We start from the raw sequence: 21,992 nt of genomic DNA, 5'->3' as shown, positions 1-21,992 counted from the left end.
GTCAGAAAGTATTTTAACTCTGCTCTTCTGGGGCCCAGCAGCCCATGAAAGTGATTTGTCGATGTGCCGTGAAGCGCGGTGGGAGAGAGACGTGGCGTGATGCTATCTCTCCTTCACGGGCGCGTGCAGAGATGGGGCTTATTGTCTGAGAATATCACACCCCTCCCATCTGAGACTATCACTGAGAGCTACCCGACCACACCGCATTTCTAAAATAAAGCCTTTCAGGGACTACATGATCCTCTGATCCCAGGTTTTCTGTACTCTATGGTAGGAATAATAAGTTGGCTTTCAGAGCCTACTGAGTTTTCTATACAATAACATACTTTCAAAACACTGCATTCTCTACACTATACTGAGTTTAATTATCTAAGATCCCCAGTTCTGAGTGGATTAAATTCCTTGTCTGTCCGTGCTGAGCTGTATTGATATCGGGACCCTGTCCTGTCACTCTAACAGTGTCTCTCCCATGTCTCTGGTGTAGGAGAGCTGCGCTGGGGGATTGATGAGACTCTGTCTGAACTGGAGAAGCTCCTCCACCTCTACAGCAACGGCCTGTACCTGCAGAACACGACCCAGGCCCCCCGAGCTGGTGAGAACACCTCCTATTACACTTAACAAACAAGCAGGGAAACCTACCTCTTACTGCACTGAATAAACAAGCAGGGCAACCTACCTCTTACTGCACTGAATAAACAAGCAGGGCAACCTACCTCTTACTGCACTGAATAAACAAGCAGGGAAACCTATATGTTACAGGCTGGAATACACCTGACCTGTCCCTCCTGCATCCGTCCTGTCCTGCTCGACATACACCTGACCTGTCCCTCCTGCATCCGCCCCGTCCTGCTCGACATACACCTGACCTGTCCCTCCTGCATCCGTCCTGTCCTGCTTGACATACACCTGACCTGTCCCTCCTGCATCTGCCCCGTCCTGCTCGACATACACCTGTCCCTCCTGCATCCGCCCCGTCCTGCTCGACATACACCTGACCTGTCCCTCCTGCATCCGCCCCGTCCTGCTCGACATACACCTGACCTGTCCCTCCTGCATCCATCCTGTCCTGCTCGACATACACCTGACCTGTCCCTCCTGCATCCGCCCCGTCCTGCTCGACATACACCTGACCTGTCCCTCCTGCATCTGCCCCGTCCTGCTCGACATACACCTGACCTGTCCCTCCTGCATCCGCCCCGTCCTGCTCGACATACACCTGACCTGTCCCTCCTGCATCCGCCCCGTCCTGCTCGACATACACCTGACCTGTCCCTCCTGCATCCGCCCCGTCCTGCTCGACATACACCTGACCTGTCCCTCCTGCATCCGCCCCGTCCTGCTCGACATACACCTGACCTGTCCCTCCTGCATCCGCCCCGTCCTGCTCGACATACACCTGACCTGTCCCTCCTGCATCCGCCACGTCCTGCTCGACATACACCTGACCTGTCCCTCCTGCATCCGCCCCGTCCTGCTCGACATACACCTGACCTGTCCCTCCTGCATCCGCCCCGTCCTGCTCGACATACACCTGACCTGTCCCTCCTGCATCCATCCTGTCCTGCTCGACATACACCTGACCTGTCCCTCCTGCATCTGCCCCGTCCTGCTCGACATACACCTGACCTGTCCCTCCTGCATCCGCCCCGTCCTGCTCGACATACACCTGACCTGTCCCTCCTGCATCCGTCCTGTCCTGCTCGACATACACCTGACCTGTCCCTCCTGCATCCGCCCCGTCCTGCTCGACATACACCTGACCTGTCCCTCCTGCATCCGTCCTGTCCTGCTCGACATACACCTGACCTGTCCCTCCTGCATCCGCCCCGTCCTGCTCGACATACACCTGACCTGTCCCTCCTGCTCCCGCCCCGTCCTGCTCGACATACACCTGACCTGTCCCTCCTGCATCCGCCCCGTCCTGCTCGACATACACCTGACCTGTCCCTCCTGCTCCCGCCCCGTCCTGCTCGACATACACCTGACCTGTCCCTCCTGCATCCGCCCCGTCCTGCTCGACATACACCTGACCTGTCCCTCCTGCATCCGCCCCGTCCTGCTCGACATACACCTGACCTGTCCCTCCTGCATCCATCCTGTCCTGCTCGACATACACCTGACCTGTCCCTCCTGCTCCCGCCCCGTCCTGCTCGACTCTTGGCAGAAGGTTTCACAGCCCTGGGCACGGTAGCTATTGTAACATTTTATTTTGACATGGAATCTGTCAGCAGCTCTTCAGGTTTTGTTAAAACAATTCATCGTCCTCTCCTTATGTTCCTGTAAGAAAGGCATTAAGTTACTTTTCTCACTAGGAGGTGGATCTCCCAGACCTCACACCTGATTCATTATCCCCTGTGTAATGTATTTATAGGAGGAAAAAACAATCAATAGTACAAGATCTAGAGAGATGTAAAGCAACCGTATTATTCATGTTTAAAAAACATTCACACACACACACACACACACACACACACACACACACACACACACACACACACACACACACCCACACCCCCACACACACAACACACACACACACACACACACACACACAACACACACACACACCCCACACACAGACCCACATTCACCCACACACACACAACACACACCCCCACACACACACCCACACCCCCACACACACAACACACACTCCCACACACCATCCCCCCACACACACACAACACATACCCTCACACACACCCACACACACACACTCACAGATAATATTGTTTCTGTTGGCTTGTCAGTGGTGTGTGGTGCTTGTGTAATTACTGCACACGCTGCTCGGAAATCAAGCCATCAGTTCCTGAAGGGTGGGGGCTCTCAAATGATTGGATCTTGTAATTAGCTCCCATTCATACAGAAAGCTGGCATTCGCCGTGCTGATTCAGACAGACGAGGGAAGGTCCTGCTGTTTGAACACTGGCCTGTGTATTGAGTATGCGAGCTGGTTCAGAAAGAGGAACTGCGCCCATACTGGGGGGACAAGATGAGGTAGCATCTCAATTCATTCACAGATAACCATCATAGAATAATACAATACACACTGCATTGACTGATAAAACTCAAGCGTTGTATAATACATTAAAACACAATCAGACTCTCCCTCACTCCCTCTCTCCCTCACTCCCTGTCTCCATCTCTCTCTCCCTCTCTCCCTCTCTCTCCATCCCTCACTCCCTCACTCCCTCTCTCTCTCCCTCTCTCTCCCTCTCTCTCCCTCTCCTAGTCCCCCTCTCTCTCCCTCTCTCCCTCTCTCCCTCTCTCCCTCCCTCTCCCAGTCCCCCCCTCTCTCCCCCTCTCCCTTGCTTCACTAGCAGTGTAAAGCATATGTGAACAGTTGATGATTGATGAGGGATTTTGGGGAGAGTGATTTTTTTTTGCAGCCACAGCTCCACTTAACCCTTACTAGCCTAAATTTCTCTGTATTGAGTTACCAATAATAAAATACAGGTCCTATCAAGAAATACTGTACTTAACAAAGTTACCTATGAATTTACCAAGCAATGATATCAAACACACACAGACGCATGTCCATGCAGGGATATCAAACACACACAGACACATGTCCAAGCAATAGCAGCGCACCAATAAGTCTACTTTATTATAGCACTGGTGTTTATGAATGTAGCCTGAGCTCATGTACTGTACTACCCATGGCAAGGTGCCTCATATACTGGTTTCATACTGGTTATGCACACAGCAGATAGTGTGTACAGCAACTCAAATATTGGACTTTAACACAGTGGACTGTAGAGACTCCAGTGTATTTAACGATCTCGACTCCAGTGTATTTAACGATCTCGACTCCAGTGTATTTAACGATCTCGACTCCAGTGTATTTAACGATCTCGACTCCAGTGTATTTAACGATCTCGACTCCAGTGTATTTAACGATCTCGACTCCAGTGTATTTAACGATCTCGACTCCAGTGTATTTAACGATCTCGACTCCAGTGTATTTAACCATCTCGACTCCAGTGTATTTAACGATCTCGACTCCAGTGTATTTAACGATCTCGACTCCAGTGTATTTAACGATCTCGACTCCAGTGTATTTAACGATCTCGACTCCAGTGTATTTAACGATCTCGACTCCAGTGTATTTAACGATCTCGACTCCAGTGTATTTAACGATCTCGACTCCAGTGTATTTAACGATCTTGACTCCAGTGTATTTAACGATCTCGACTCCAGTGTATTTAACGATCTTGACTCCAGTGTATTTAACGATCTCGACTCCAGTGTATTTAACCATCTCGACTCCAGTGTATTTAACGATCTCGACTCCAGTGTATTTAACGATCTCGACTCCAGTGTATTTAACCATCTCGACTCCAGTGTATTTAACGATCTCGACTCCAGTGTATTTAACAATCTCGACTCCAGTGTATTTAACGATCTCGACTCCAGTGTATTTAACGATCTCGACTCCAGTGTATTTAACGATCTCGACTCCAGTGTATTTAACGATCTCGACTCCAGTGTATTTAACGATCTCGACTCCAGTGTATTTAACGATCTCGACTCCAGTGTATTTAACCATCTCGACTCCAGTGTATTTAACCATCTCGACTCCAGTGTATTTAACGATCTCGACTCCAGTGTATTTAACGATCTCGACTCCAGTGTATTTAACGATCTCGACTCCAGTGTATTTAACGATCTCGACTCCAGTGTATTTAACAATCTCGACTCCAGTGTATTTAACAATCTCGACTCCAGTGTATTCAAGGATCTCGACTCCAGTGTATTTAACGATCTCGACTCCAGTGTATTTAACGATCTCGACTCCAGTGTATTTAATGATCTCGACTCCAGTGTATTTAACCATCTCGACTCCAGTGTATTCAAGGATCTCGACTCCAGTGTATTTAACGATCTCGACTCCAGTGTATTTAACGATCTCGACTCCAGTGTATTCAAGGATCTCGACTCCAGTGTATTTAACGATCTCGACTCCAGTGTATTTAACGATCTCGACTCCAGTGTATTTAACGATCTCGACTCCAGTGTATTTAATGATCTCGACTCCAGTGTATTTAACGATCTTGACTCCAGTGTATTTAACGATCTCGACTCCAGTGTATTTAATGATCTCGACTCCAGTGTATTTAACCATCTCGACTCCAGTGTATTTAACGATCTCGACTCCAGTGTATTTAACCATCTCGACTCCAGTGTATTTAACGATCTCGACTCCAGTGTATTTAACGATCTCGACTCCAGTGTATTTAACGATCTCGACTCCAGTGTATTTAACGATCTCGACTCCAGTGTATTTAACGATCTCGACTCCAGTGTATTTAACGATCTCGACTCCAGCTGCGACCAGCCTACCAGAGTGTAAAGTGCAGCTGAAAGTGACTCAGGGCTCCTCAGGGGTTCCTGTGTGCCCGGGATGTTGAGTTTAAATGTGACTCAGGGCTCCTCAGGGGTTCCTGTGTGCCCGGGATGTTGAGTTTAAATGTGACTCAGGGCTCCTCAGGGGTTCCTGTGTGCCCGGGATGTTGAGTTTAAATGTGACTCAGGGCTCCTCTGGGGTTCCTGTGTGCCCGGGATGTTGAGTTTAAATGTGACTCAGAGCTCCTGTGGGGTTTCTGTGTGGTTGGGGTGTGCTGGCAACCTCTCTCCCACAGGTGTTCAGTTTAAATGTGACTCAGGGCTCCTCAGGGGTTCCTGTGTGCCCGGGATGTTGAGTTTAAATGTGACTCAGAGCTCCTCTGGGGTTTCTGTGTGGTTGGGGTGTGCTGGCAACCTCTCTCCCACAGGTGTTCAGTTTAAATGTCTTCATTTGCTGCCATTTTATCCCTATCCCCGTTGAGTGAAGCCTTCAGCTTGCTGAAATGATTAGCTGTTTATTTTTCAGCCCCACAATCGGGTTGACAAAGCGCTCTTTGTACGGAGTGCCAAGGCTCCAGGGCCACTTGGTGAAGGCAGTTGATACCTGCTTGAGCTGTCATGATCGAATGGAAACTATGAGGGATAGATAACACCACAGACAGGCAGACCAACAGGCAGGCAGATATGCAAGCAGAGAGACAGACAAACAGACAGACAGACAGGCAGGCAGGCAGGCAGACAGGCAGGCAAACAGGAAGACATGACCCATGGGGAGAACAATCACATTCATGATTCTGAAACAGTCTATTGAGTTTGTAGTGCATGTCGCTGTTTACAGTGTTCCCCAGTTTGCAGGCTTGTGCATGCATGATACCGGCGTGTACATGAATAAAGCAGGTGTTGTGTAACTAATGCTTGTTGACCCTCAGTTAAACTGCTGGCTCTCTGTTTAACTGAGGGTTACCAAGGGCCTGTGTGTCCAGAAAGATCAAATATTGAAAATGACACAAAAGCCACCTTACCAAGCAATTCTCTCACTGGCTGTTCAGAGTGAAGTGCTGTTTAAATGAGTCTGTGATGTGCATGGGTCAAGGATCAGCCACGCCCTCCTCACTCTCCCCCAGGACCCCTCTCAGAGTTCCTGAAGAACCGAGTGATACTGTAACCCAGAGCTCTCTCAGACAGGGGGTCAACTACACCCTCCTCACTCTCCCCCAGGACCCCTCTCAGAGTTCCTGAAGAACCGAGTGATACTGTAACCCAGAACTCTCTCAGACAGGGGATCAGCTACACCCTCCTCACTCTCCCCCAGGACCCCTCTCAGAGTTCCTGAAGAACCGAGTGATACTGTAACCCAGAACTCTCTCAGACAGGGGGTCAGCTACACCCTCCTCACTCTCCCCCAGGACCCCTCTCAGAGTTCCTGAAGAACCGAGTGATACTGTAACCCAGAACTCTCTCAGACAGGGGGTCAGCTACACCCTCCTCACTCTCCCCCAGGACCCCTCTCAGAGTTCCTGAAGAACCGAGTGATACTGTAACCCAGAACTCTCTCAGACAGGGGGTCAGCTACACCCTCCTCACTCTCCCCCAGGATCCCTCTCAGAGTTCCTGAAGAACCGAGTGATACTGTAACCCAGAACTCTCTCAGACAGGGGGTCAGCTACACCCTCCTCACTCTCCCCCAGGACCCCTCTCAGAGTTCCTGAAGAACCGAGTGATACTGTAACCCAGAACTCTCTCAGACAGGGGGTCAGCTACACCCTCCTCACTCTCCCCCAGGACCCCTCTCAGAGTTCCTGAAGAACCGAGTGATACTGTAACCCAGAACTCTCTCAGACAGGGGGTCAGCTACACCCTCCTCACTCTCCCCCAGGACCCCTCTCAGAGTTCCTGAAGAACCGAGTGATACTGTAACCCAGAACTCTCTCAGACAGGGGATCAGCTACACCCTCCTCACTCTCCCCCAGGACCCCTCTCAGAGTTCCTGAAGAACCGAGTGATACTGTAACCCAGAACTCTCTCAGACAGGGGGTCAGCTACACCCTCCTCACTCTCCCCCAGGACCCCTCTCAGAGTTCCTGAAGAACCGAGTGATACTGTAACCCAGAACTCTCTCAGACAGGGGGTCAGCTACACCCTCCTCACTCTCCCCCAGGACCCCTCTCAGAGTTCCTGAAGAACCGAGTGATACTGTAACCCAGAACTCTCTCAGACAGGGGGTCAGCTACACCCTCCTCACTCTCCCCCAGGATCCCTCTCAGAGTTCCTGAAGAACCGAGTGATACTGTAACCCAGAACTCTCTCAGACAGGGGGTCAGCTACACCCTCCTCACTCTCCCCCAGGACCCCTCTCAGAGTTCCTGAAGAACCGAGTGATACTGTAACCCAGAACTCTCTCAGACAGGGGGTCAGCTACACCCTCCTCACTCTCCCCCAGGACCCCTCTCAGAGTTCCTGAAGAACCGAGTGATACTGTAACCCAGAACTCTCTCAGACAGGGGGTCAGCTACACCCTCCTCACTCTCCCCCAGGACCCCTCTCAGAGTTCCTGAAGAACCGAGTGATACTGTAACCCAGAACTCTCTCAGACAGGGGATCAGCTACACCCTCCTCACTCTCCCCCAGGACCCCTCTCAGAGTTCCTGAAGAACCGAGTGATACTGTAACCCAGAACTCTCTCAGACAGGGGGTCAGCTACACCCTCCTCACTCTCCCCCAGGACCCCTCTCAGAGTTCCTGAAGAACCGAGTGATACTGTAACCCAGAACTCTCTCAGACAGGGGGTCAGCTACACCCTCCTCACTCACCCCCAGAACCCCTCTCAGAGTTCCTGAAGAACCGAGTGATACTGTAACCCAGAACTCACTCAGACAGGGGGTCAGCTACACCCTCCTCACTCTCCCCCAGGACCCCTCTCAGAGTTCCTGAAGAACCGAGTGATACTGTAACCCAGAACTCTCTCAGACAGGGGGTCAGCTACACCCTCCTCACTCTCCCCCAGGACCCCTCTCAGAGTTCCTGAAGAACCGAGTGATACTGTAACCCAGAACTCTCTCAGACAGGGGGTCAGCTACACCCTCCTCACTCTCCCCCAGGACCCCTCTCAGAGTTCCTGAAGAACCGAGTGATACTGTAACCCAGAACTCTCTCAGACAGGGGGTCAGCTACACCCTCCTCACTCTCCCCCAGGACCCCTCTCAGAGTTCCTGAAGAACCGAGTGATACTGTAACCCAGAACTCACTCAGACAGGGGGTCAGCTACACCCTCCTCACTCTCCCCCAGGACCCCTCTCAGAGTTCCTGAAGAACCGAGTGATACTGTAACCCAGAACTCACTCAGACAGGGGGTCAGCCATGACAGGGAGGCCCTGCCTAGAATGGAGCCTGTAAAAGCATAGCAGAGTGTAATAAAGCATAGTGAAATCACAGTAAAGTATAGGGATGCATTGTAAAGAATAGAGAGGTATGGTATTAATAAACATGGCATACCAGGGTAAACTATGGTAAATGCATGATATAAGCATGGGAAAAGCATGGGAAAACTGCCAAAAATACCACATGGTGAACGTTTGTAAGGGGCGGGGCGGTGGTCTGTGCTGAAGGGGACGTTCACAACCAGCCTCAGGGTTACAGCCACTAAACGCCCTGTCTGTTCATTCAAGGATCAGAGGTTGGATTGGAATTGTTTTGAGAGGTATATATTGATCTAGTTCAGCAGGTGTGCTCGTCTCCCCTGCTACAGCTCAGCCCAGTCCTCTTTCCTTGCTGTTGCCCGGAGACTGTGGAATGCATTGCGGAGACAATCAGCAGACCAGTAAGATTGACAGCCCCTGATAAACAGGTCTGCAGAAAAGACCTCTCCTCAGGCGCTCTGGGCTCAATGTGTGGCTGGTAACTGTCATGATAACCCCAGTGTAGAGAGCGCATTACTGTCATTATTAGTCTCGGGACAGTAATGACCAGAGCATCCAAACAACATGATGTTATCAGTGTTTCAGATTCTATCTGCTGGGTATTAGAGAGGAATGCTGCACTGTAAATTGCATCATGTGCAAAAGCTGCAAAAAATCCATCGAAAGGTAATGCTGCTACATAATAAACACAATAGAGAGACAGCAAGAAATTGATATACAAACACAATGAGGTACGAGCAGGCTGATCTGGATTAGATATACAAACACAATGAGGTGCGAGCAGGCTGATCTGGATTAGATATACAAACACAATGAGGTAAGAGCAGGCTGAGCTGGATTAGATATACAAACACAATGAGGTAAGAGCAGGCTGAGCTGGATTAGATATACAAACACAATGAGGTACGAGAACGCTGAGCTGGATTAGATATACAAACACAATGAGGTACGAGCAGGCTGAGCTGGATTAGATATACAAACACAATGAGGTGCGAGCAGGCTGATCTGGATTAGATATACAAACACAATGAGGTACGAGCAGGCTGAGCTGGATTAGATATACAAACACAATGAGGTACGAGCAGGCTGAGCTGGATTAGATATACAAACACAATGAGGTGCGAGCAGGCTGAGCTGGATTAGATATACAAACACAATGAGGTGCGAGCAGGCTGATCTGGATTAGATATACAAACACAATGAGGTACGAGCAGGCTGAGCTGGATTAGATATACAAACACAATGAGGTGCGAGCAGGCTGATCTGGATTAGATATACAAACACAATGAGGTACGAGAACGCTGAGCTGGATTAGATATACAAACACAATGAGGTACGAGCAGGCTGAGCTGGATTAGATATACAAACACAATGAGGTACGAGCAGGCTGAGCTGGATTAGATATACAAACACAATGAGGTGCGAGCAGGCTGAGCTGGATTAGATATACAAACACAATGAGGTGCGAGCAGGCTGATCTGGATTAGATATAAAAAAGGCTAACAAGATGCTTGGATATATTGTGAGAAGTGTTGAATTTAAATCAAGGGAAGTAATGTTAAAACTCTACAATGCATTAGTAAGACCTCACCTAGAATATTGTGTTCAGTTCTGGTCACCTCGTTACAAAAAGGATATTGCTGCTCTAGAAAGAGTGCAAAGAAGAGCAACCAGAATTATCCCAGGTTTAAAAGGCATGTCGTATGCAGACAGGCTAAAAGAATTGAATCTATTCAGTCTTGAACAAAGAAGACTACGCGGCGATCTGATTCAAACATTCAAAATCCTAAAAGGTATAGACAATGTCAACCCGGGGGACTTCTTTGACTTGAAAAAAGAAAAAAGGACCAGGGGTCATAAATGGAGATTAGATAAAGGGGCATTCAGAACAGAAAATAGGAGGCACTTTTTTACACAGAGAATTGTGAGGGTCTGGAACCAACTCCCCAGTAATGTTGTTGAAGCTGACACCCTGGGATCCTTCAAGAAGCTGCTTGATGAGATTCTGGGATCAATAAGCTACTAACAACCAAACGAGCAAGATGGGCTGAATGGCCTCCTCTCGTTTGTAAACTTTCTTATGTTCTTATGTTCTTATGTACAAACACAATGAGGTACGAGCAGGCTGATCTGGATTAGATATACAAACACAATGAGGTACGAGCAGGCTGAGCTGGATTAGATATACAAACACAATGAGGTGCGAGCAGGCTGAGCTGGATTAGATATACAAACACAATGAGGTGCGAGCAGGCTGAGCTGGATTAGATATACAAACACAATGAGGTACGAGCAGGCTGAGCTGGATTAGATATACAAACACAATGAGATACGAGCAGGCTGAGCTGGATTAGATATACAAACACAATGAGGTGCGAGCAGGCTGAGCTGGATTAGATATACAAACACAATGAGATACGAGCAGGCTGAGCTGGATTAGATATACAAACACAATGATGTGCGAGCAGGCTGAGCTGGATTAGATATACAAACACAATGAGGTACGAGCAGGCTGAGCTGGATTAGATATACAAACACAATGAGGTACGAGCAGGCTGAGCTGGATTAGATATACAAACACAATGAGGTACGAGGAGGCTGAGCTGGATTAGATATACAAACACAATGAGGTGCGAGCAGGTTGAGCTGGATTAGATATACAAACACAATGAGGTGCGAGCAGGCTGAGCTGGATTAGATATACAAACACAATGAGATACGAGCAGGCTGAGCTGGATTAGATATACAAACACAATGAGGTGCGAGCAGGCTGAGCTGGATTAGATATACAAACACAATGAGGTGCGAGCAGGCTGAGCTGGATTAGATATACAAACACAATGAGGTGCGAGCAGGCTGAGCTGGATTAGATATACAAACACAATGAGGTGCGAGCAGGCTGAGCTGGATTAGATATACAAACACAATGAGGTACGAGCAGGTTGAGCTGGATTAGATATACAAACACAATGAGGTGCGAGCAGGTTGAGCTGGATTAGATATACAAATACAATGAGGTGCGAGCAGGATGAGTTGGATTAGATATACAAACACAATGAGGTACGAGCAGGCTGAGCTGGATTAGATATACAAACACAATGAGGTGCGAGCAGGCTGAGCTGGATTAGATATACAAACACAATGAGGTACGAGCAGGCTGAGCTGGATTAGATATACAAACACAATGAGGTACGAGCAGGCTGAGCTGGATTAGATATACAAACACAATGAGGTGCGAGCAGGCTGAGCTGGATTAGATATACAAACACAATGAGGTACGAGCAGGCTGAGCTGGATTAGATATACAAAGACAATCAAGACTGACAGTGTGACTTTACTGCAGGGTTATATTTAGCCAGCCAGGCTGTAAACCAGGGAGGTTTATGCAGTGCTTTACTGCTGGAGCGGGTCCTGCCTTATAAAGGTTTGCCTTTTTCCCCCATGCTTTTTGTTATACTGTTCACTTACCATAGTTGACCATGGTTTGCCATGTTTATGAATATACTATTCTTTACAATGCTTGCCTATGCTTTACCAGGCTTTCACTGTGCTTTATTACACTTTGCTCTATTTTGCTTTACCAGGCTTTCACTGTGCTTTATTACACTTTGCTCTATTTTGCTTTACCAGGCTTTCACTGTGCTTTATTACACTTTGCTCTATTTTGCTATGGGGGATGTTTATAAGGGCTGTCATGTCACACTCAGAGGATGAAAAGTGGGGGTTTTGGACTGACTCTGGTTTTTATCAAGACCCCAGCAGAGACCCAGCGAGATCTCACTGTTACAGACACAGGCTTCCTTTTACAATGCATTTTACAAATTCCTTGTAAAATAAGTCCTAAACACAGTATGTCAGTGAATAGCATGACCCAGGTCAGTGAATAGCATGACCCAGGTCAGTGAATAGCATGACCCAGGTCAGTGAATAGCATGACCCAGGTTAACAGGCCTGTATGATGTTGTGTTCCCAGGTTAACAGGCCTGTATGATGTTGTGTTCCCAGGTTAACAGGCCTGTATGATGTTGTGTTCCCAGGTTAACAGGCCTGTATGATGTTGTGTTCCCAGGTTAACAGGCCTGTATGATGTTGTGTTCCCAGGTTAACAGGCCTGTATGATGTTGTGTTAACAGGCCTGTATGATGTTGTGTTCCCAGGTTAACAGGCCTGTATGATGTTGTGTTCCCAGGTTAACAGGCCTGTATGATGTTGTGTTCCCAGGTTAACAGGCCTGTATGATGTTGTGTTCCCAGGTTAACAGGCCTGTATGATGGTGTGTTCCCAGGTTAACAGGCCTGTATGATGTTGTGTTCCCAGGTTAACAGGCCTGTATGATGGTGTGTTCCCAGGTTAACAGGCCTGTATGATGTTGTGTTCCCAGGTTAACAGGCCTGTATGATAGTGTGTTCCCAGGTTAACAGGCCTGTATGATAGTGTGTTCCCAGGTTAGCAGGCCTGTGTCTTGGTGTGTTTTATACTAACTCCAGTTCTGTATGTCTCATCCCTGTGCTGTCTCGCAGAGTACAAGCGAGTGGTTGGTGCCTCCATCGCCGGTGATAACTACCGCTGCTGGCCCTCCTATAACCACGAGGGCTGCCTCCTGTCCGTCTTCAGCATCCAAGAGGCCATGGATGTGTGTGAGAGCCACGGCCAGTGCCACGCCTTTGTGCTGACCAATCAGACTACCTGGACAGGTGAGCACCGCTGCTGCATTGAGTACCCCCCCCTCCGCTCTCTCTCTCATCATTACACTGGCTTCCTTTTTTCTTTATCCTCTCATCCACTCCTCCCACACCACCTTCACTGGTATTCAAAAACAAAAACAAAAGACAACTGCAGCCATTCTCTCTCGAGGTATGTGTGTGTGTTTGTATCTATGTGTGTGTTTGTAGTTGTGTGTGTGTGTGTGTGTGGGTCTATGTGTTTCTCTCTCTTTCTCTCTCTCTGTGTGTAGGCACGGGAGAGCAGTTGCACGCAGGGGTTTCTAATGACTCTGCAGTGAAAGATGACTCTCTAATTAAACAATGTGCCCGCGGATTGACGGCTGCAGCAATCGCAACTGCACAGCCCCTCATCTCTCAGCGCCTCTCTCATTCCCTGTCAGCTCACACAGGGAAACCCGGTCCGAGCTCTTAATTAAACCGGGCGGCTGAAAGGCAGCCGTCAGCACAGCAATCACTAATCTTTACTGAAACAAGCTCGTCCAAACCAAACCACTTTCACATTCCTGCTTCTCCACTCCACTCCACTCCACTCCACTCCACTCCCTCCAGCTCAGCCTCGTCCAACCCAAACCACTTTCACATTCCTGCTTCTCCACTCCACTCCACTCCCTCCAGCTCAGCCTCGTCCGACCCAAACCACTTTCACATTCCTGCTTCTCCACTCCACTCCACTCCACTCCCTCCAGCTCAGCCTCATCTGACCCAAAACACTTTCACATTCCTGCCCCTCCACTCCACTCCACTCCACTCCACTCCCTCCAGCTCAGCCTCGTCCAACCCAAACCACTTTCACATTCCTGCCCCTCCACTCCACTCCACTCCACTCCCTCCAGCTCAGCCTCAGTCTCGGCTCAAATGTGCACAAGAACACAGAAATTGGACGATGGTGCTTTGGACTGTTAATGAAAATATGCATGAAAATGTGTGTGTGTGTTCGGATTGACAGGCTGAACAAGCCTTGTGAACAGGGTAGAATTTGGTTGAATATTTTTTGAGATACAGAGTAATGTAAAAAAAACTGCTGGGTGGGTTTTTTTTTTTCTAAATGATTAAGGCGCTTTTTTTATACACTTGTATCTCAAAGTGTATAGCAAATTAAGAAACCGTGCTCGGAATACACATAGTCCCGGGGGTGTACATGTGCAACGGGGTAGTCGTATATTTTTTTTGGGGGGGGGGGGTCCTAGTTTTACAGAAATTGAACCCCAAAGATACCGGTCTGACTCCACTGCTGCCTGACGTCATTGCTAGGCAGAGTGATCTGCGACCGTTCCATTGCACTGAATAGGGAGACATGGAATATATAGTTCAGCACACACGGGTCACATCTGTGTTTCTGTCTGGATTAAAATTGGTAATCAGTGATAATGTTTTTTGTGTTTGTGCCTTCAACACTGGGGAAACTAATAATCTTTTTTTTTTAATTTAGTAAATATGATTTTCATTTCCCCCCTCTCACTTTTGTTGTTATGGTACGGTCGGGAGTTCAATGATACCGTTCCACAAACACATCTATGCCAGTATTAAAAATGTTAACTTATTTGTGCTTTAAAATAATATGTGAAAAATGAAAGTGAGCCTGTGTATAGTGTTACCTATTATACAATTAAGATTAAATTAAACTGGTGGGGACGCAGCCTCTAGCTTGGAGCTAGTACAGCAATCGCAAGTAGCAACACTGTTACAGTACAGAGGCACTGAGGTCCACATTTAGCAAAGTTTAACAATAACAAAATGTTGATTGACAGCAAGACAAAAATGATAACATGCTCCTGTTTACAGTTTTTAAACGAATATTCCGAAATGAAAATGATTTTGTAAGGACATGAATGCATGTTATACGATTCTTTTTATACCAGATCCATATAGCGCCATTTTAAAATTCATACACAGAATTTAATTATCCCCCATATTGTTTATTAGTTTATTAAAATGATATGATATTGTAATTAATACAGCACTTGCCAATTTCAGGCATGACAGTTGTAATTGATAGGAAGACATTGATATATATTGGCGCCGCCACTGATTCTCATTGTCCCTCTCCGGCTCACAGGTCACCAGCTGATCTTCTTCAAGGCCGGCGCTTCCAGTCTGGTTCCGGACCCTGATAAAGTGACGTTCCTCCGAGTGACGGGCTGAATGGAAGACGAGACACACAGTGGAGTTCAAACACAGGGCCTTCAGCAGCTCCGAGCCAGCCGGCTCTCCTGAGCACAGGCTGAGGAGGCGGGAAGGGCAGACAGAGAGAGAGACACAGAGAAATATCCTTGCACTAATGCACCAATCTCTGAGGGTCCTGACCTCTCCAAGCAGGAGTTGAATCAAAAGACCCAGACAAACGTGCAATATCAGCAATCAGACAGTGTGATGATGATGATGATGATGATGATGATTATTATTATTATTATTATTATTATTATTATTATTATTATTATTATTATTATTATTATTAATAATAATGTTATAATTATTGTATTATTATGGTTGTTATTATTGTTTTCACTATTATGTAATATATCTGAAATTGCCTTGGATATATTACTGTCTGAGTAGAACTGTGCTTAACAACCTCCTCTCCCTGCTCTGAAAAACCCTGTAACAGAAAGATCTCAACCTCAGGACTCCAGGTTGTTATCTGTGATTTCAAATCTCATAAATCCAGTCTCTTTAAATACTACTCTGCAGAGGAACAAGTGATCGACCAAAGTTATATGGGGGGAATGTTTGATTGTACTCTTCTATAAGAATTTCCAAAGAATTGCTTACCTCAGCCCAGCTGGCCTCTTTAGAAGCAGGGGAGCCAGAGGTGGAAGGAACGGGTTTTCAGCAGCTTCTTCCATTGCCTGGTCCCTGGAGAGCTGAGCGATTCATCGCCTGGTCCCTGGAAAGCTGAGCGGTCCATCGCCTGGTCCCTGGAGAGCTGAACGATTCATCGCCTGGTCCCTGGAGAGCTGAACGGTCCATCGCCTGGTCCCTGGAGAGCTGAACGATTCATCGCCTGGTCCCTGGAGAGCTGAACGGTCCATCGCCTGGTCCCTGGAGAGCTGAACAGCCCATCGCCTGGTCCCTGGAGAGCTGAACGATTTATCGCCTGGTCCCTGGAGAGCTGAACGGCCCATCGCCTGGTCCCTGGAGAGCTGAACGGTCCATCGCCTGGTCCCTGGAGAGCTGAACAGCCCATCGCCTGGTCCCTGGAGAGCTGAACGATTCATCGCCTGGTCCCTGGAGAGCTGAACGGCCCATCGCCTGGTCCCTGGAGAGCTGAACGGTCCATCGCCTGGTCCCTGGAGAGCTGAACGGTCCATCGCCTGGTCCCTGGAGAGCTGAACGATTCATCGCCTGGTCCCTGGAGAGCTGAACAGCCCATCGCCTGGTCCCTGGAGAGCTGAACGATTCATCGCCTGGTCCCTGGAGAGCTGAACGGTCCATCGCCTGGTCCCTGGAAAGCTAAGCGGTCCATCACCTGGTGCAGGCTGCCAGACAAGGCCTTGTTGAGAGAGATCAAGGTCGTTGCAGGAACAAGCAACCCAAATGTCAGCTTGCATGACTCATCTCGATCAACGGAGCTTGCGTTATGATTTTATTATGGGATAATCATGAACGTACTGTGCAGCGTCTGAGGAACAGATATTCCAAAAGCAGTTCTATTTTATAGATAATCTTGAGACCTGAATTCTAGCATCAACTGGTTTAACTGGGGGCAAAAATAGTGTGGCCTTTGGAATTGGATTCTGAGGCTGTTTGGTGTTTAGACTTGTTATTTCAAACTCAGTTCCCTCCTCCAGCATTGTAAAGTTTTTCAAGTGTAAGAGGTCACATAGCAGCAGCAGTAGTAGTTGGAGAAATGAAAGACTTTCATTTCAAAATAAAAATGAAACGTGTATATCAGAACAGGAATCGCAGATTGTCCACAGTGTTTGCTTTCAGTGAAAGCAATAAGATAAGAGATCAAACTAAACTGTTAAAAATGACCATTGGCGTCAATGAATTTTTCTGTTGTTGTTTTTTCTTTTTTGTAGCTATTTTGAGATTTGCTGTATATAATAATAATAATAATATTGTTTATTTTTGTATTGAAAAATAAAAGAATCATGCTCTGTGTTTGAGTTGTGATGTTTGACTGCGGGACTGCTTGCTGGAGGGAGTGTGTCTGTATGTGTGTTCAGGGTCGTGACCCCGGGGGTCACAAGGTCACATTCACATGCTGATTCTTCAATGCAAAGTAAGCAAAAACTACATGACCTTCCAAATGTACTGTGATAGATGTGTTCTGATGGTTCTAATAGACTTGTTCTAAATGTTCTAATAGACTTGTTCTAATGGTTCTAATAGACTTGTTCTAAGGGTGCACACTGGGGTGCTTCCTGGAGATGCAGAGCTGTGAGTATTGCACTCTGATCAGCTCCACACAGTGGCGGCACATGCTGTATTAATCAGTGTGAAATCTGAGGAGGCTGTGAGTCTCCATCTAACAATAATAACAAATGATCTGAAAGAAAGTTCACACAGACTGCTGTCAGTGTGTGGCTGTGCTGATGAATAAAGATCTGAACCTCTTACAGCGTGACCTCTTTATTATCCAGAGCAGGAGACACTTCCCCAATCATACTGGATCTGGAAACGACCGTGTTTCACAGCGCTGGAAGCCTTGTTTAGAATGATGAAGGTAAAGTGAAAGAGGAACACCACCAGCCTGATAGGAGATGGTGGTTTACACCAGGGGGAGCCCAAGCTGGTCCTTCCAACCCAGTTCTAAATTATTTAATTGAACCAATTAAACCAGCATCCAGACCCTGAAGTATTATTATTATTTATTTCTTAGCCGACACCCTTATCCAGGGCGACTTACAATTGTTACAAGATATCACATTATTTTTTACATACAATTACATTATTTTTTACACATTATTTTTACATACAATTACCCATTTATACAGTTGGGTTTTTACTGGTGCAATCTAGGTAAAGTACCTTGCTCAAGGGTACAGCAGCAGTGTCCCCCAACTGGGATTGAACCCACAACCCTCCGGTCAAGAGTCCAGAGCCCTAACCACTACTCCACACTGTTGCCCATACTGAACTACTGAAGTAGTTCATTATCCCATCTGACCTGTTAAACCTGGAGTGGAATGGCCCTGGAATGACCGAGGAGTGGAACTGGGAAGGGAGAGAGAGAGAGAGTTCTCAAAAATAAGCTCTCTATCATGGGGGTGCACCATCTGAGAAGAGTGCAGGCTGGAGAAGGCAGGGAGTCAGGAAGAGAAGAGTGCGGGCTGGAGTCAGTGAGTCAGGAAGAGAAGAGTAGGCTGGAGGCAGTGAGTCAGGGAGAGAAGAGTGCGGGCTGGAGAAGGCAGTGAGTCAGGAAGAGAAGTGTGCGGGCTGGAGGCAGTGAGTCAGGGAGAGAAGAGTGCAGGCTGGAGAAGGCAGTGAGTCAGGGAGAGAAGAGTGCAGGCTGGAGAAGGCAGTGAATCAGGAAGAGAAGTGTGCGGGCTGGAGGCAGTGAGTCAGGGAGAGAATTGTGCAGGCTGGAGAAGGCAGTGAGGGAGAGAAGAGTGTAGGCTGGAGACAGTGAGTCAGGGAGAGAAGAGTGCGGGCTGGAGAAGGCAGTGAGTCAGGGAGAGAAGAGTGCAGGCTGGAGAAGGCAGTGAGTCAGGAAGATAAGAGTGTGGGCTGGAGGCAGTGAGTCAGGAAGAGAAGTGTGCGGGCTGGAGGCAGTGAGAGGTAGAGAAGAGTGCAGGCTGGAGAAGGCAGTGAGTCGGAGAGAAGAGTGTGGGCTGGAGAAGGCAGTGAGTCAGGGAGAGAAGAGTGCAGGCTGGAGGCAGTGAGAGCTAGAGAAGAGTGCAGGCTGGAGGCAGTGAGAGGTAGAGAAGAGTGTGGGCTGGAGGCAGTGAGTCAGGGCCTGTGGCCACACTTGTAGATCAGTACGATTGTAAGTCGCCCTGGATAAGGGTGTCTGCTAAGAAATAAATAATAATAATAATAATCAGTAATGAGAAGCAGGCCAGCTGGACATGTGTCTGGAAGCCTGGCAAGGGAGAGGGGTGGCCTGACGATACGTCTTGACAGGCTCAATGATGTGGTAAACCGACATGGTTGTAAAATCCCCCCTTCCTGACTGCTTCATTGATGACCTGCCCCCGGCCCCCCAGAGACAGTAATGGAGAGCGACAGTCCAGCATTAACCCCGAGACAGTCTGCTGCTGGATCTCATTGAGGTTTAGCATGGAGAAAGCATATAAAAGTGTAGGAAAGCAGAGTGAAGCACAGAGAGGGGTGGGAAAGCTTATTTAAAAGCATGGCAAATAACAGTAAGAAAGCATGGAAATGCACAGTATAACCATGGGCAAAAATATGTTAAAACTGCAAACTCAATGTGCAAATTTACCATAGTGAACAGTGGGGGCTTTTTCAGTCCTGCATCTTCAAGCCTGGGTTTATATGTTAGGTAGAGAGGCGCAGTGACTTATCCTTTAAGAGAAGCATTTTGATTCTTATTGCACAATACCAATTGCTTTGCAATAATCCTCTGAATGTACAGCACCTTGAGGAGAGCTGGCTGGAGCCTCAGAGGGGCTTTGCTTTTAAGATCCCTGTTCAGATTTTATTTTACCCTTACAGTGGTGGTGGGGCTGTTTGTTTTCTTAATGAACATAGAGCATATGGTTTGCAAGCATCTTACTGAGTACAGAGCATATGGTTTGCAGCATCAGAGGACAGGCATTAGCATTCAAATAAAAGACGTAAAAATTGTGTGACATCTACACTTGCAATTCTGCTGAGATTGTTGCTTTACCAGTCTACAATACAGCATTACAATCTCATCATGTTAACATGTGCTGAGTGGTTGAGATACAGTGACTCAGCACTCGAGCAATCACAGGAGAAGTTATCATGATGTAATGTCCGGTGAGAATATCAATGTTTCATGTTTACATGTGTCTTCCACTTACCGCTAACTGGCTAGGACACAAGAAGAAGCACCCTGACCATGATATGATATGCCAGCACAAGTAAACACAGTGTAAACAGATTGCTTGTGTTCATGTAATCACTTGCATTCACTGAAAACCCATGCTCTGGGTTTGAGTAGGGAATGGCGTGTTGCTGAATAGGAGATCTTTATATGCGGATTCAACAGAACACAACCATGGTGAGTTCAAAGCTTACAGCATTTATCTATACTTCATCCTTAGAGGAGACATCTGATCTGACAAGTAGCAGGCAGTAAGTGAAGCCTTCCTTCCATTTCCCTCCCCGGACTATTCCCCCCTTAAACAAGCACACAGGGCCAGAACAGAGCCTCTTCCAATTCAGGATGTTCTTTTCATGCCATCAGGATGTGATCATTCAAGCCATTATTAACTTTTAAGTAAGCTGCTTTCATGGAAAGCTTGTGTAGCAGGGCGGAGGCTGGGCGTGAACCAGCGACCCCACACACCGCAAGCGAGCATCTTAACCACAATACAAAAGAGAATGCATGCTGGGTTTTAAAGCTTTTGACCTCATTTCATCTCTCCGACGGGACAGAATCCGTAATGGCTGTGCATTACACAATACTGCCTGTTACGGTTGCAATGAACATCTTTCTAAGTATTATGGTACCTGCTCAGAGCCAGAACCCGATCCAATCACAGCCCGTCGCAAACTCCTAACAAGCTTTCTTCAGGACATATCAAGTACGTGCTCAGAGGGCTTGACTTGCTGTGGCAGCGAAGGAGGTGACATCATGTGGAAGTCTAGCAGCCAGTAACAGCACAGAGACAGAGAGCATGTGGAAGTGTACCAGCCAGTAACTGCACAGAGACAGAGAGCATGTAGAAGTGTACCAGCCAGTAACAGCACAGAGACAGAGAGCATGTGGAAGTGTACCAGCCAGTAACAGCACAGAGACAGAGAGCATGTAGAAGTGTACCAGCCACTAACAGCACAGAGACAGAGAGCATGTGGAAGTGTACCAGCCACTAACAGCACAGAGACAGAGAGCATGTAGAAGTGTACCAGCCAGTAACAGAACAGAGACAGAGAGCATGTGGAAGTGTACCAGCCAGTAACAGCACAGAGACAGAGAGCATGTAGAAGTGTACCAGCCAGTAACAGCACAGAGACCGAGAGCATGTTGAAGTGTACCAGCCACTAACAGCACAGAGACAGAGAGCATGTGGAAGTGTACCAGCCAGTAACAGCACAGAGACAGAGAGCATGTTGAAGTGTACCAGCCACTAACAGCACAGAGACAGAGAGCATGTGGAAGTGTACCAGCCACTAACAGCACAGTGACAGAGAGGAACACATCTGGATCCCTTCACTGCTCCAAGGTAAAATCCAAGCCATGTGACTTTCATCAGCCCATCAAAGACGACACGTGTGCAGCTTCAAGTTCATTTAGAAAAAAAAAAGACCCTTTCATTTTTCTGAAGCATTTCATTGATAGATCTATTCTGGTAACCAATGATTAAGCCAAACTGAGATTATGTTACAGCATGACATGTTCAACATGAAACAC

The 21,992-nt window shown here is 47.6% G+C and overlaps 1 protein-coding gene across 1 annotated transcript in view; it reads left to right on the top strand.

Moving 5' to 3' along the window:
• pkdcca (protein kinase domain containing, cytoplasmic a) overlaps positions 1–17,590 on the top strand; it is a 37,947-nt gene extending 20,357 nt beyond the window's left edge. The window contains exons 5-7 of the mRNA XM_059024737.1: positions 485–592; positions 13,283–13,456; positions 15,543–17,590. Of these exons, the coding sequence (XP_058880720.1) occupies positions 485–592; positions 13,283–13,456; positions 15,543–15,628 (368 nt within the window). The 3' untranslated portion in view covers positions 15,629–17,590. The remainder of the gene's footprint in view (positions 1–484; positions 593–13,282; positions 13,457–15,542) is intronic.
• Positions 17,591–21,992: the final 4,402 nt, after the last annotated feature.

This window comes from Acipenser ruthenus, chromosome 5 (genome assembly GCF_902713425.1).
Source record: "Acipenser ruthenus chromosome 5, fAciRut3.2 maternal haplotype, whole genome shotgun sequence".
Lineage (NCBI taxonomy): Eukaryota > Metazoa > Chordata > Actinopteri > Acipenseriformes > Acipenseridae > Acipenser > Acipenser ruthenus.
Note: the sequence above shows the minus strand (reverse complement) of the source record. Positions and strands in the feature narration are given on the sequence as shown.